The following is a 16,058-nucleotide window of genomic DNA, read 5'->3' as shown; positions in this document are numbered from 1 at the left end:
ACCTTTCTATGTCGACGTTCGTATTTTGACGTCTTGGAATGAAAAAGTAATATTATTGTTGCTTATTGAAGTAATACTCGTTTTTTCTACATACGTACGAATAAGGCGAAAGATCTTTTTTTTTTATAAAAAATTCTGTAATTGAAGTATAACTTCTAACGTAACGTAACTTTATTAAAAACGTTTTGACGATAAAAAAATAGTCTAACCAAATGTTCTTTTTATGCATTTGGAGTATAATTTTGTAAATGTAAAGTTGTGTAAACAAATAGATTAGACACACGCCGTACAACGACACTGAATTTTGTCTAAATACATGCTATCAGAAGGCAGAAACAGCCTAGTTGGTGGCCTAGTGGTGCCTGGTTATTGCGCAATATTATATACATACTAGAAATAAGAGGCTAATATCTTAGTTTAGAGGCTGATTTTTAAAGTAGGGACGATGATGCCTATAAAATGCATTTAAAGTACTATATAATGCTACACGTAGCATTGATACTTAGAATTATATTATAATCACAGAAAATACTGGTTCTAACTTAACATTTCAAATAAGTACTCCGCGAAGGCATATCTATTATATCATATACTTTGAGACTTTTAAATAATGGGTTGAAACTAAATTTGAATCATATGAGATATAAAAAGTCAAACAAACGAAACGTTCAAACCGTTTTTGACTTTATTGTACTTTTGTTGTTTAGTTTTAAAAACTTCTAACATATCGTTAATATAACCATAATGAAAATGTTCTTGTTATTCTATATTTATTTTCTATAATCCAGGTTCCTTTTTCTGAAATTGTGAACACACCAGTCTTGGTACATCATTCTTGAAGGTTATCGGGTCACGGTTGACCGTGCAAACCGGGCGGGTTGTTTATAATATAATATTTCCCCTATATTTATAAAAACTGTCAGGAACTATCAGGAAAGTACTTATCTCCTTCCATCAAAGCGTCAAAATATTTTGATAGAAGGAGACGAAAGAGTATTTTAGTTTTAATGCTGTTTTGATATAATTTTTATGAACGTTGATGTCTTGTATGGAAGGGAATTTAGTCATCGCATTATGTTACCTTTATCTACACGTAACCTACACCAACACGAAACTTTTTAAAAATTTCAATCATTAGTACCTGACAAACGTATACAATCAAAAATATTTTATCTTTAAAAATAGTATCGAATGATGTCTTCATAAATAACTTTTAAACAACACACGTTAATTCACGAGTCACGGAAGCTATAAGAACATAATATTCAACTGAATCAAAACTTTCATAATAAAGTCAATAATAATAGACATGTCCAATGCACTTATGAAACTTCATAAATACACGAAGTACTGTGAAAACGTGTTTCGGGCCTTAATGGATATATAACAGATGCTCGATTTGTCCACAATCATGGCTGATATCTGGGTCAAATATGGATCAATACTAATTAATTATTAAACGCTAATTCTATCTGATATTATTATTGCAATAATATGTATTATCATAATATATTTACAACAGATAGCTAATATGCTATCTTACTTTTTTTACAACTAAAGCTATTCAGACAACTGCTTCTATTGAGCAGATAAGCTTCTTAAAAGGACGTAGTGATACTTGCAGTAATATTTAATTAGCTATTAATAGTTTAAATTAGATAGTGTGATGGATTGGCGAAGAGACTTAGTTCTACAGCTCACGCGGTTAAAAAAATTCGCTCACTGACTAATGTCGATACAGCTAGACCTTTTTTGGAAAAGGGATACTCTTCTTTAATAAAATCCCAATAAAATCCCAGAGGCTCTTTTGTCTCGACCTTTTAATAAATTTTAGAAATGTATTAAAGAAAATCTAGTTTATAAAAGGGCCTGGGCCTAGTGCTGGGCAGGGTACTTCTAATTAATTTGCTATATTTGTTTTAAAATAAGTGTTGTTTGATGATTTCGTTTATTAAAAGAGTACCAAGAGTTTTTTACGCCGGCTTTTTCGTTCGGTTCCCTCTGTCTTCTTTGCCGATGAATAGGGATGCCTACAGGTTCAAATTTAATGACGTGGAATAAGTGATAGTTGTCTGTCTTATGTTCCATAATAAACGTATTTTATTTTTATGTATTAAGATTACGTTTTATATGAATCCAATTACACTCGGTGACCACAATAGACAGTGCTATAAAAGTGTGGCAATATTTTTTTTTATATCTTTTAATTTGATACTTTTGATGATTTACTAATGTCGATTTTATAAATCTTACAACGATATGTTTAGTATCAAATAAAACTATTTGCGATCGATTCAGTAAGGATTTAAATAAACAATATTGCATGACGGGTTTTAGAGTAACTTATGATGTCTCATTTTTGAATATATTAAAAATAAACTAAAATATGTAACTACGATTTAAGAAAACGTTTTTTCAATGATTATACAGTCAAAATTTGTTATAACAACATCGAAGGGACTTCTCATATTTAGTCGTAAAAACCGATAGTCATAACAACAATGACGTTGTTATTAGGAACCTTATACAATTCAGCCGGGACCTTTGATTATGGTATATAACCGGTACGTTCTTCTTAACTAAGTCGTTGTAAACGGTTTTGACTGTATTACTATGTATCAAATTCAAATATATACCAACTTGAATGTTAGTAAACCCTTAAATTAATCTAGGCATTGATCTAACAGCTTCCACAGCTTATGCAAAAACAACCCGTAATTCGTATAACTAACATAATGGTACAGATATAATATCTAATTACGTATTATATAGAAACCTAGAAAACAGAGGTATCATTTGAATTGCATTACTGAAGTCAAAACTAAAGTATGGAAAAATGTTTCCGAGTGAAGTTCGAGTTGTAAGCGGCCTGTCCGTCACTTGTCTAGGCACTTGCATACTATTATTAAGAAAATAATTACCTTAAACTGGCTCAGGTACTCTTGCTGCCGGGTAATGTCTGTGGCGAGGATCAAGGAGCTGATCTGTCCTTCCAGCTTGACTCGGACCTCACGGTCCAATAGCCCACTCTCGATGAGACAGCTAATCGCTGAGCGCCAGTGATGATTCTCCAGAACCGATGTGTTCTAAGGGCGAATATGTGTTTTTGTATACTTTATTAATGTATAAGTATTTTAAGAAAACCTTTAAATATTACACGATTCAATCGCCGAATTGTACATACAGCCTAAAACACCTCGAGACAAATAATTTACACGGCATTCGTATATATATATATATATATATATATATATATATATACGAATATATATATAATAGAAATATATATATATATATATAGTTACAAATATGTACCAATTTGGTAACTGTGTGTATCTTATATCAAAGTTACCTGGTATAGGGCAGCGAGATGATTCGATGTGGCAATCAGGAATGGTTGATTCACGCCCGGATGATCCATGTCATGAGCGATAGCAGCCAATAGAGATGCCATTATTTCCGCTGGTTCCAAGTGCTCACGGATCTGTGAACAACGAGAAAATTATTTATATCAGTTGGAGTCTTTGTTTCAACGTCAAGCAATATCTCGCCATACTTTGATTTTATTCAATTCCATTACTGTAAAGTACTCGTATATCAGATTAACACAAGACAATTTAAGCCTTTGTGCCATTTTAACTATAGAGATATACTAGATATACCTCTTTTTGTGTCGTGAATTTGTCTTTGACGATATAAATTCTTATAACTTATTTTTAAACAGTATCATAGAAATTTACCCTTACAAAAATATACATTTTCAAATAAAAATTGATCTTGGCCTTGAAATAAAAATATGTTTGAAAATAAAAAGACGCTAGACGGGTTATTGCTCCGTGGTTTAAATAATATGTATCTCATAAGATTCCAGTAACGTTAATAGTTTACTTTCAAGAATATAATATAAAAATGTTACGGTAGTAAAATGTAAAGCATATTCTGGTACACAGCATAGCGTGCAATTTTGTTTTAATAGGAATTTTACATAGAAGTTACATATGTTAGGTATCATCTTAATATATATATTTCTTGTGTGCGTGTGTATGTGACTGAACTCCTCCTAAACGACTGGACCGATTTAGACGAAATTTTTTGTGTGTGCTTAAGGGGATCTGGGAATGGTTTAGATTCACAAATTTGTCCGCTGGACAATGTTTTTTTTAATTAATTTTCAATTTATTAGTTGTTGTTGATTTTGGAATGTTTTACATTGGATCCGACAGACGGCGCTACCATCGCAGTGTCAAATTTTAAATAATATTCGAATTTCAATTTTAGTCTGTCCCGAAATTTAAAAAAAGTTTTGTTATCATTGCGTTATATCGTGTGTGACCATGTGCTGGATCGTTAGATATTGTCATAACATTTGAATAATAATTTTCATCATAATGGCTTATTAAAAATTGAAATTTTGAAATTAAAGACGTGTAGACAGGACAACGTCTGTCGGATCCGCTAGTATCATTATAGTAATATACTATTTGTAGTCATAAAATTTAACATTAGTAAAATATATGTTATCAAATTACTATGTTAATTAATAATTACAATGTTTCATCGCAGATGATCATTAATAGAGTACCTTAAAAGGTAAGGTGATTCTAAAAAACTTATATTTTCTTAAACGTAACTCCGAATGTTCCCTTTAACCAACAGGCATTGATAAGTCAAATTGGACAGGTTTGATTTAGTACCCCGACTGGCGATGGTGCAGTCTTCCGACATGCATATTCGGGAGTTGCCAAGAGCTTGCATAGCGCCTAGACGTCTCAATGCATTTATATACTTGCCAATTCCACTGAACATTTTCGCTGTTTGTGCAAATCAAAGTGTCTAGTCTTTATCATTAAACTTTGTTCTCTATGAAGACATTGTCTTCAAGATGTGATTGGTTTCCTGAAGGTATATTTTTTGCGCAAATTAACTAAGGGAATATAAAACATTGAATAATGGTTGCTCTTAGGTTAGAATGACAAAGATTTATGAAGATTTTCCTTATAAAATCTCGATATAGACATAAATAGACAATTTTCCACATCGCTACATTTTCTATTGAATTACCTTCAAAGAGCTTCTTGGCACAATAAATAACTCTAAGTATTAAACACTGAAGGTCGATCTAACGGAAAGTATTGTGTCCCCAGATTACACGGCAGAAATAGGTACCGAGAAATATTGTAACCTGAAGAGGCTTATTACATTTTCATCTAAAATATATACAATTCGCATATTTTTCGTTTATGTTTTGTTTAGATTTACGTGTAGTAATTATCTATAATCGCAGTGTTGGCCTAGCCCCTATCCCCGGCTTTCGTCCCTAATGGACTTTCTTTCTATGTGCGCATTAAACATTTGCTCGAACGGTGAAGGAAGGAATGTTAAAAGTAGATTCATTGTTATCGATGTATTTGATTCATTTGAACATCGCTATGAAACTGGTATGTCTAAAATCTAAAAAATCAACAACATCCTACTTTATAAAAATATTTTTTCTTTAAACAGAGGTCTATTATTTTACGAATTCTGAAAAGTACAAATACATATACGGTATCCACTTTTACATTAAAACATTGCTTTTAAATTTATGTTTTCTTTTTTCTAGCACCACCTGATTTTAAAGTGACCCAAATCTAAGACAAAAGCAGATATGACAGCTTAAACTTCTCACGCGAAAAGAGTACAACTGTCTTGTTCCAACGGATTCTTCAAACGAAAGACAAAAGAGAGAAAAAAGAAAGAAAAATTACGTTATATCAAACGTCATCTAATGAGTTACGAAACTCTGTACTTGGCTTTATTCACGGGAGGTTAATATAGTTTTATGTACATACGAAAATCACTAAGTAAAAATACACTAAAAAACACTTATTTAACACATTTACAAATTAATATGAGTTTAAACTGTAAAAAGTAATTCAAAAGTTCTTTTTTTCTTCTAAATAGTGTGTGTTCCGCCATAGACCTAAACAGACCACGATGTGTCCTCCACCATCACGATTTATTTTTTTAATTTATGGAAATAGTTATAACTGTATGCCAGTTTCAAGTAAAAGGTAAGTAATCTACACACGAGAAAAATAAAGAAACACATCATAAGGAAACAAAGAGATAAGCTAGTTCAAAACATAATATTTACATAAATATTAAATCTTAATATTATTATTGATTATGTATTGGAAATAAAATAATACATTACAATACAATAAAGGATAACGCAAAAGGCAGGAGATTTTATTCGAAAACGGAACTGTAGTAATTGTAACGAATTCAGAAAGGAAGTGCGGACATATTGGGAACAAGAAAAGAAAATTTGGTCGAGTCACCAATAACTTCTCCACACTCACAAATATTACTGTCAACACGAGTCACTATTATTTCATCCACCGTACGAGCGAGTTGAATACATACATAGACTTGAGGTCCGAATGGTGCACAGCTGAGGACTGAGAGTCCCACAGTGAAACTACTAGACCAAAACTGGTGGTAAAATTACAAATACAACTAAATATTTACCTACGACTACAGTACTATACTTGCTACTTCTAGCAAAGTATTTATTGAATTTGGAGCGTTCCTGAAATTACTGCATCCTAAATGTTGTGTTTCGTTAAACAGTATAGTAATAAAAGTAACCTTTAAATATATTATTCATCTATTACACTTCAAGGGAAGGATGTGATCAAACCAATTTCATACTAAAAAAGAATTCGATTCGATACAATACGCTCAACAATTTAGATTATAAATTCTATAAACCCCTTATAACGATAGTGAACCCACACCTTCGTTTAATGCATCTCGATCTCGCATCAACGACCTCGATTCTCTTATATGCAATGTTCATTAAAACGACGCCACCGAAGGTCGGACCGCTAGTCAGAATAATGTTATATATAGGTTTTAAATCACACGCTTTCTCTCTAAGTTATTTAACGAAACCCATTCCTGGACTGGGAAGCATTTCACTCGACTCTGAATTTTATTACAAATATTTTAGTTTTACAACTTATTTTGACTTTTATTGACTAATAAAAATACTGTAAAATTTTCAGGTCAAGTACAATATTTTTTTTTAATTATAAAATAAATAAATTTCCATAAAAAATATTACGTTTCAAAAAAAATCTTAACTATAACTAAACAATTACTTATTATAGATTAGGTACCAAATGCTAACAACACTTTTTTAATAATTGCTCAGTGTACTACCGAATATATCAAGCTCTGTATATGTACAGTTAATTTCGTTATATTCGTAAAAACGTGCTTGTTTGCCAGTTTAGAATTATACACAGGTAATTTGGAAGATTTTTCTTCCAAATTGTATATTATCATTCTGTATATGATTGGAAATTAAACGAGCTTTATTATTATTATTTGTAAAATGTAATGTAAGTTTACATAATTACGAGTTAAAAAACATGTTACAACTTAAGTTTATATTATTGTAAACAAATAGTTATATTTATTTTAAGATCGTAAATTAAAACAAATGAATTACTTACTTATATGAAATAAAAAACTCTAAATGCTACTCTTATAATTAATTTACGTAATTGATTAATTATATTCATTACTTTATTTGTCTTTGGACCTCGAAATAATTTTAAATTATAGAAGTAAAACGAAATAATTAATACAACAATCAAATAACAGAACACTTTAAAAATTCAAGAAAAGTTTATCAAATACTGAATCAAATGCTAGGACGCTGTCTATCGATGAGGCTTTTATGAAAAGACTCATAAGATTTCTCAGTTAAACAAATGGCTGACAACTTTGCCCTACGTTTCAGCACTACTGCTGAAAAAAGTGTCGCTGACTGTGATACAAAATTATTAAACACAGACATCACCTGTGACCAAACGAAGCCAAGCCTATAGTTCCAATACGCGACCGAAGAAAATTAATAAAATGATACATACTCTAAATGCTCGGAGAACACCCGGCCTTGACATACATAAACATAAAAGTCTCCTGCAATAAGAAATCTAATTAACCAAAGTATTCTATACGGGCTTTATCCAAACCATCTTAAACAAGGATATGTAAGACCTGTCTTTAAAAAGAAAAGACTATGCCAACTAGCGTCCGTAATATAGGGGAACAAATTAAATCTTATTTTAAGCAACATGATATACACATAATATACAAGAACCAATTTGGGTTTCAAGCAGGCAAAAATACCTCGGGGCTGCAATCGCGTTTTACGGACGAAGTAAATAATAACCTAGATCGTAAAAAATATACTCTAACTTTATTTATAGATTTTTCAAGCGCTTTTGACACTTTGGATCATAAACAACTTGAGGATAGATTTAATCATATAGGAATTTAGGAGCCACTAGGCACTTGGTGTTCAGATTATTTAAAAACTCGTACTTATGTAGTGAAAGTAAACAATACTCAGAGCGACGTAGTTTCAGTAACTGAAGGCACGGCCAAGGCTCAGTCCTCGGGCCACTCCATTTTGTGACGTACGTAAACAAAATGCATAACCAAGTTGAATACTCCACTTGTTACCAGTTCGCAGATGATACATGTTTGTTACTTGGAAATAGGGACCCTCATAAACCTATTGAACGATTACAGTCCGATTTTAACAACATTCTAAAGTGGTACCACGACGCTAAACTTATACTTGATTGACTTTATTGATAAGACAAAACTGCTTATTGTTAATTCAAATTCCATCAAGGATGCCACTGATATAGCATTGGCGGCTTATAAACACGCATGTCTCCACAAATCAACCGTGAGCAAGTGCCCTTCTATACAAAATAGTTGATAAACAAAAATATCTGAGATTAATTACCTATAGACAAAAACATGCATTGGAATCAACACCACATATCCCATTTAAAAGCAAACTTTTACTTTACAACGCGCTTTGCGAGTCTGTCATCAATCGGTTTAAGTAGCTACGGTAGAACTTATACGACGTATCTCAACCAGATAAACTCCAAATGCGAATCCTCAAACACGTCGCGTCAAGAAAAAAAATTGCCAATAATAAATTGCAAAATTCTGCCAATAGGAGAAAAGTAAATAAATGTCTTCTGTCGAGCACTTTTTTTCGAGATGCCATAAGAAAACGAGTGGAGCACGACGTACAGACTCGAGCCGTAACGCAAGTTCGGCTCTGTTCATCGAGAGCAAACAACGTATATGGCGAGAGAACTTGTGGTATTTGCTACCGCGGCTAATAAATAGTCTACCCAAGCAGATAATAGGTAGCCTAACACTAACCAACATAATTTAAAAACTACTTTATATGCATTTGTCGCGCTCCTAAACAAGACTGATATGGTTGCATTAATGCAAACCGGCGGTATTCTAATGTAACATTTCGTGATATATTATATTATTTTGTAAATAAAGAAAAAAAAGTAACATTTTTATTATTAATGTGTTAAAATATGTACTATTTTTTATTTGGTACTAGATAGTGTCAAGTTAGTACTTCAATTAAGAGACCATTACTAATAACAATTACATAATACAAAAGGAGTATTATATATGATGTTTAAATCGTAGGCGAGCTAATAAGGAATGCCAATTAGAAATAAATTCAATAATAGCCGGCTTCGAATTTCTGCACCGAGCGAGACATTTGTAAAGAGCCTGTAGACGTGAAGACTTCCTATTAGATTCGAATTGCAAGATAGTAATTTTAGACTTGGTCCTTTAGTATGGAGTAATGTTTACCTTAGGAAAATTACACATTAGAGTTTATTTATTTATATGTATATTAGACTTTTACTGACGCAGACTTTAACAAACGCCTCGTTTGATAAATGATACACAAAGTAGACAGAAATTAAAGTTTTAACACTATGTAAATCTTTTTTCAAGTTAAAAATACGATAGTAGGGGAGGCCACGATAGTAAATGGGGATTTACTCGAGCGTCAAAGAGACTTATTGGGTTTCAAAGCTCACATAATAATAAGAAAATAATGTTTTATAATGTATGCCTTTTCATCGGTGGGAGGTGTTATAGATTTTCAAAACTGTAAAAAAAAACTGTGCCATGCCGTCATACTCGACCGCTTCAGATATTGATAGCATCCATGTCCTGCATATTTTTAAAAATGTTCGTACGTTACTCGAATAAGTGGATTTTAAGTGAACCTAAATAAAGATCCCATCTAATATTCTGACGCAAAAAATCGCTATTTTTAAAATACTCAAGCGCGTCAGATTCAGATAATTAAAATATATGGTTCATATTTATCCTAGACGTGATGTCTCATAATCTGACTAATACTAAAACTAATCCTGATGATAATTAAAAAAAAATTAAACCATTGAACTTAATTGATTGATAAGGAAATAGCTAAAAGTGTATGTTGTTCAAATAGAACTTGTATTTATTATATAATAATTTTAAAATAATGCTTTAAAAAGTCATTAACTGGAAGAAGCGGTTTACTTCGGCGATATTCAAAAATATTTATAAATTTTTCTCACGTTTATAATTTAATTTTATTGAAGTAGTTTTATCACAAAATGCACATCCCATGTTAAAAATACTCATAGTAAATTTTCTTCAACTTATATAAGCATCATGCAGCCGGACTTAAACTTTATCGACGAATTTTTCTTACTTCGACATGTGGAAATCGTCAGATTACATACATATTTTTCGTCGTCCTTGAATTATTTCCTTAAAAATTACAAAAATTGTCAGATTAGTGAAATATATATCCTTTTTAGCATGTTAACTCACCCTACCTTAATCTGACGCGCTCGAGCATTTCTGAGGATATTTTTTTACTAATCTGATCTGTTATCCTTGTCGGGCGGCCATATATAGGACTCATATTTAGTAGAGGTACTTGACCAAATAAAACCATTATTTCAATTAGACCACCTAAAATGGAACTTTTGAACGTTAAATAAAATATTAAGATAATATATGACCAGGTAACAAGGTATCCCCTATATATTAATCTGCCACGCTGTAGTAAAACCCGAAATCCCCTCTTGGGCTCCCATACTACAATGTGTATCAGTACAACTTATGTAATTCAAAAATATCAAATCAAACTACTGAGAAAACATTTCGATAACGCTGTTCAGTCAATTAAAATAATATTATCTCAATTGGAATTAAATAAATTCTGGTAAATAAATTTCAAGAACTGTAAATATTTTCCAGTCAATTACCATGTGTAAAGGAATGTTTGCAGCGAGTCTAATTAATTAATGAACGTGTAGTAGATATACGTCGAACATTGACACGATATTGGAACAATTATTTCATATATTACTATAAAATCGCTTGGTTTGGCTCGTCATCGCCCTATAAATCAATCAACGCATCGTCTCGAACTGTATTCGTTATTAAAGTATTTTAACGTGTTTATTGTAAATAATGAATTTAAGGTAATAACAAAAATGTTTGTAGTAAAAGGTCAGTATGGATTGACTACTCTGCATATGTTAAATATATCAACTAGCTAGCAAGCGTGCGATCAGCCTACCAAACTCTGGCTTAGCATTGAATAATCCATGCGCATAATATAAGCTAGCTTAGAACCTTATACCGATAGAAAAACAAAAACTAAGTTTACGAAAGCAACGGCAAGGGGCTGCTGACAGCTATTAATAAATGATTTCTTGGTATTGACAAGACAGACTGGCGTTTAGTGTCTTAAGAACTACTTAAATGTGCAGGAATGAAATACATTAGTAAATGTTAACTTGTTAATGATGTTTGTCTGTGTAATTATTTCAGTAATAATTTGAAATATGATATGACATCTATGCAAATAAAAATGATTCGTAGTTGAAATATGTTGCTAAGCAGAAAACTCGAAGACGTCTGGGAACACATTCGGGTTTTTATTTTTTTAATGAATTTTAAATGGAGATATAGAGAAAAAAAAAGAAACAAAAAAATTTAAACATAATTCTTTTTTTTAGTACCTGCTTAGGTGCTTTACTGTAGCAAAAGGTTCCATGTTGGTACTTGGTTTGTAGAAACTAAAAAGGTACGCTAAGTTAAAATCGTATTACGGCGAAACGAAGTTTTCGGGGCTAACTAGTTACCCTAATCGAAAATACCGTCCATGTTATTATATCAATCCAACAAGATTGAATTTTTTAAAGAAATTAATTGCCATATGCCGCGACATCAAAACTAATATGCATTCCGTAATTATATTGTTTATGTGTTTGAGAAAGATGTTTTCAATTGAAAGAGTCATTTCATTTCACTTTCAAAGAGTCTATTTAAAATACATCTAAAAATTATATAAGTTTATGTGGTTAGCGTTTTTATATTTATGAAAAATAAGGAAAGGTTTTAATGGAATTAGGTTCGAAACATATGGATGGCATCAAAAACCTCATTTTTAAAAAAACCCAAGTCTGTTGGTCTTCGGAAAAAAGTTATTAGATCCTAATACCAAGTCTGTTCATTTATACAGTTCCTATTTCAGGGTACTTATTTTTCTTTCTTTTGCCGCGCTAGGGAAAAATCGAAGAAAATAAATTGTTGTTAAAACGATGCGCACACACAAATCTACACCCTGAAGTTAGCCATAGTCAACATTTTAATTTGATTTGAGATATTAAATATACATTATTTAACTAAATAATGCGTTATTATAAAACTTATATTAATACTTTTTTTCAATTGACATTGTCGTTTTTCTAAAACGTAGAAACAAATTTTAAAAGATTTTATCTTGTTACCCCACAGATGTAGTTATACATATATATAGATTCTAACGCATGTGCAAAAGCACACACATGTCTTTTACTTGGGGTAATGCATTATGCATATCTCTCCCGACAGGTCTGCCTTGTGGTGAAGGGTTATGGGACTCCCTACTGTGCATAACTATGAAAACTACATCAGCAATTGCGCGTGACAGGATACGCCTACCCTAGCCTAGTCCGCATTTCGCCACGCGATCAGCCGTAACTTCTGTCTTCTGTTACGTGTTTAGCTTACCTTACAGTGACGAAATAAAATATTAAACATCGTTTATTTTAAATAAATAGTTTAAAGAACACATAAAATACAATGTATCTCACAATGAATACACATTGTATAAAATTACAATAATTAGTTTATTTATACTGTAAATTTGAAGCTTATGTTTGCAAGAAGTGCCTTCGATTTTGATGATCGCTCAGTCAGTCAGTGAGCGAGTGACAAAGTGAACCACACTTCAATTCTATAGATCAATTCGATTAATTCAATTTCTGGGTGGGGCATGGAACTTTTTAAAAGTATTATGTAAGCGCTAATTTCGAAACTGTTTGATCGCCGTTTCTCGGATATACCTGCCCCCATAATACTGCGTTTATGTCGGGGGCTTGTCCCATCATAGTATGAGATTTATGAAATAGCGACTACAATGCTATTCAATGTTGAATGAATGTATGCGATTGTCAATGCGCATACATAGGTAAGTGTACTATAATATCTACTGGGCAGAAAATTATTCATCAGGTTATTAATCGTAGACAGCTGAGGCATTAAAAATATTATATTATAATTGATATAAAAGCAAGCACTATTTCTCGGACATTGACCTCACTCATGTAAATTGAATTTTTTCTCGACCGCACGTTTTAGGGTTACTTAAACATATTTAATTATGAACCACGCCTTAGATGGTATCGGGTTCCAAAAATTAGGTCAACAAAAGATAACAGCGGAAAGAATCAGTTACGACATATTACATATTGTATATTTACTTACTGAGAAAGTTAGATTCGATTTCAGTGTTCGATTTTTAAAATTAATTAAGATGATTGATGATTATATAATCAGAGATGTCGTTTCAATTTAAACGATCGAAATTCAAATGAAAACAAACCAATTCCCAAGAATCACAGACGTTCATACTCCGTAACCATTAATCCATCAATAACCCCAGGCCATCGTTTCCACAGGCAACAAAAAGGTCACAGACAAGAATTTTGTAGACTAATACATAATTCAACACTATAATAGGAGGTTGTTACGTACTCATTATGTTATTTTAGTACGATAATTTTTCTCTGTACACGACAAAAGTCATTTAAGCGCGTTGAATAGAATTGGTGAAGCACTAACAATTCCGGTTTTGGTATGAATCAATTTTCGATTTAAATTGCTTTGGTAGTCCGTTAAATAACTATTAATTATACTAGAAACAAACTCAAGAAAGGACACGGGCAATAACCAAGCAAAGCTAAAGCACATACGTCAGTGTCCGTTTTTCGTTTTCTGGTATACATAAAAGACAAACGATTGTGTACTAATGATTTCTAATATATACCAATATTAGTAAACTAAAATAAATAATTCAGGTTAATTTGAATAAAAAATTCAATCCGTTAAAAAAGTTTTTATGTAAATGTATTAAAGTTACGTTAATTAATAACAAAAAATAATATTTTTTATTGACGAATGTATAATCCCCATGCAATATTTGCTTCAGGTCGGGGAGACAATAATTAACGCCGACGATGACAGAAGGATCGCGAGTGCGTCGTCGGTCCTCAAGTTGTTTTTATATAGATTTCTATCTAGACAAAGTGGTTCAGAAATTCTTAAAAATGTGAAAAACTAAGTCTCGATGCCGAACAAAACTTCCAAAACAAACAGGGCTGAAAACAAATGCAAACCCTTTGAGTTTCCATTTGACTTATCGCACATAAAAAATAGCAAACAACGAATTAGAAAAAGACTTGAAAAACTTTGCGATTCACTGAGATGCATATAACATCCTTTTTCGTATTACTCATGCTATTTAATTCGCTTCCGTTTTCACAAGAATAATTTCCATCGATTCCGAGAAATAATTTTAATTGAGTAACACATCGAGAAAATCTTTTATAGCTTAAAGAAGCAGTAATTGCTTAATCGACTGTCTTTTGCGCTTAATCAATTTTATTATTAGTCTTATAATATTAAATAAATGATTATTACTGTTCCGGCTTTGCATTCTTGTACCTTTATTGTTAATATTGTGGATTAAATTAGATTTAAAAAATCCACGTTACTTACATAATTTACATCGAGAAGTTTCGTGAAAGAATTTTTCTAATAGCTCTAATTTAAATGTATTCGTAAATATTTTAATATTTCCTCTTCATTATGTGACCATTAAGCACCTCTGGCATATACAGTTCTTAATATTAGACTCCTCTAAAGGGCATTTATAATCCTTCGTCGGACGTGCTCCAACATAATGTATGAATTAATACACGTAATATCATGGACAGTGCTGTAAAGCACGATTTTCAAACAAGCCTCAAATCCCAAACAGGCCAAAGTTTGGACGAACAAACAGAGAGATATAATTCATAAACCATACAGCTCTATATATGCCGAAGCATATGAAAAACTAACTTTTAATTAAAAACTAATCGATTAACAAAAATATAAAAAACGTCTAACAAAATAGTATTGTCACTATCTCTTATTTTTTTATGTTACAGGAAACTCACATGATGTTAAGTGATACCGTAGCCCATGGACACTCGTACAGCCAGAAGGCTCGCAAGCGTGCTGCCGGCCTTTTAATAATTAGTATATCTGTTATAATAACATCGAAGGGAGTACTCATATTCGGTTGTAAACACCGATAGTCGTAACAGCCGATGGCGTTGTTATTAACAACTGAATACAATAGAATTCAGCTGGGACCTTTGTTTTAGGTCAATATAACCGGTATGTTGTTTTGAACGATGTCGTCGTAAACGGTTTTGAATATATGTTTATATTCTCTTATATGTGACATTGCTACATAGGTAGCAACCTATACCTGTAGAGGTATCTGGAGCGTTGTATAAAACTGAAAAATGCTTAACTTAAAACTGTTATTTTACATTTTGATTTAATAATTGGACACAACAGATACTGTAGGTCAAAGGACATCCTGCGGAAGAGATCGTTACTTGATAGCTCCAGTTAAAATTAGTAATCAAATTATGCCCTGAATGTAGAACTTCCCCTCATCGAAGCGAGAACTAATTCTATTAAAATGATTTTATACAATATTTTCAGGCATGAAACACGATGTTTCGGTCTGCCACGTACAGGTTTAT

The 16,058-nt window shown here is 31.9% G+C and overlaps 1 protein-coding gene across 3 annotated transcripts in view; it reads right to left on the bottom strand.

Moving 5' to 3' along the window:
- The window catches only part of LOC111003340 (cGMP-inhibited 3',5'-cyclic phosphodiesterase A), an 87,782-nt gene that overhangs the window by 25,725 nt on the left and 45,999 nt on the right, over positions 1 to 16,058 (bottom strand). For all 3 annotated transcript variants that reach the window (XM_022273784.2, XM_022273783.2, XM_045633973.1), the window contains 2 exons: positions 3,353 to 3,484; positions 2,922 to 3,086 (listed from right to left, as the gene is read on the bottom strand). In XM_022273784.2, the coding sequence (XP_022129476.2) occupies positions 2,922 to 3,086; positions 3,353 to 3,484 (297 nt within the window). The remainder of the gene's footprint in view (positions 1 to 2,921; positions 3,087 to 3,352; positions 3,485 to 16,058) is intronic.

Source organism: Pieris rapae, chromosome Z (genome assembly GCF_905147795.1).
Source record: "Pieris rapae chromosome Z, ilPieRapa1.1, whole genome shotgun sequence".
In the NCBI taxonomy this organism is placed as follows: domain Eukaryota; kingdom Metazoa; phylum Arthropoda; class Insecta; order Lepidoptera; family Pieridae; genus Pieris; species Pieris rapae.
Note: the sequence above shows the minus strand (reverse complement) of the source record. Positions and strands in the feature narration are given on the sequence as shown.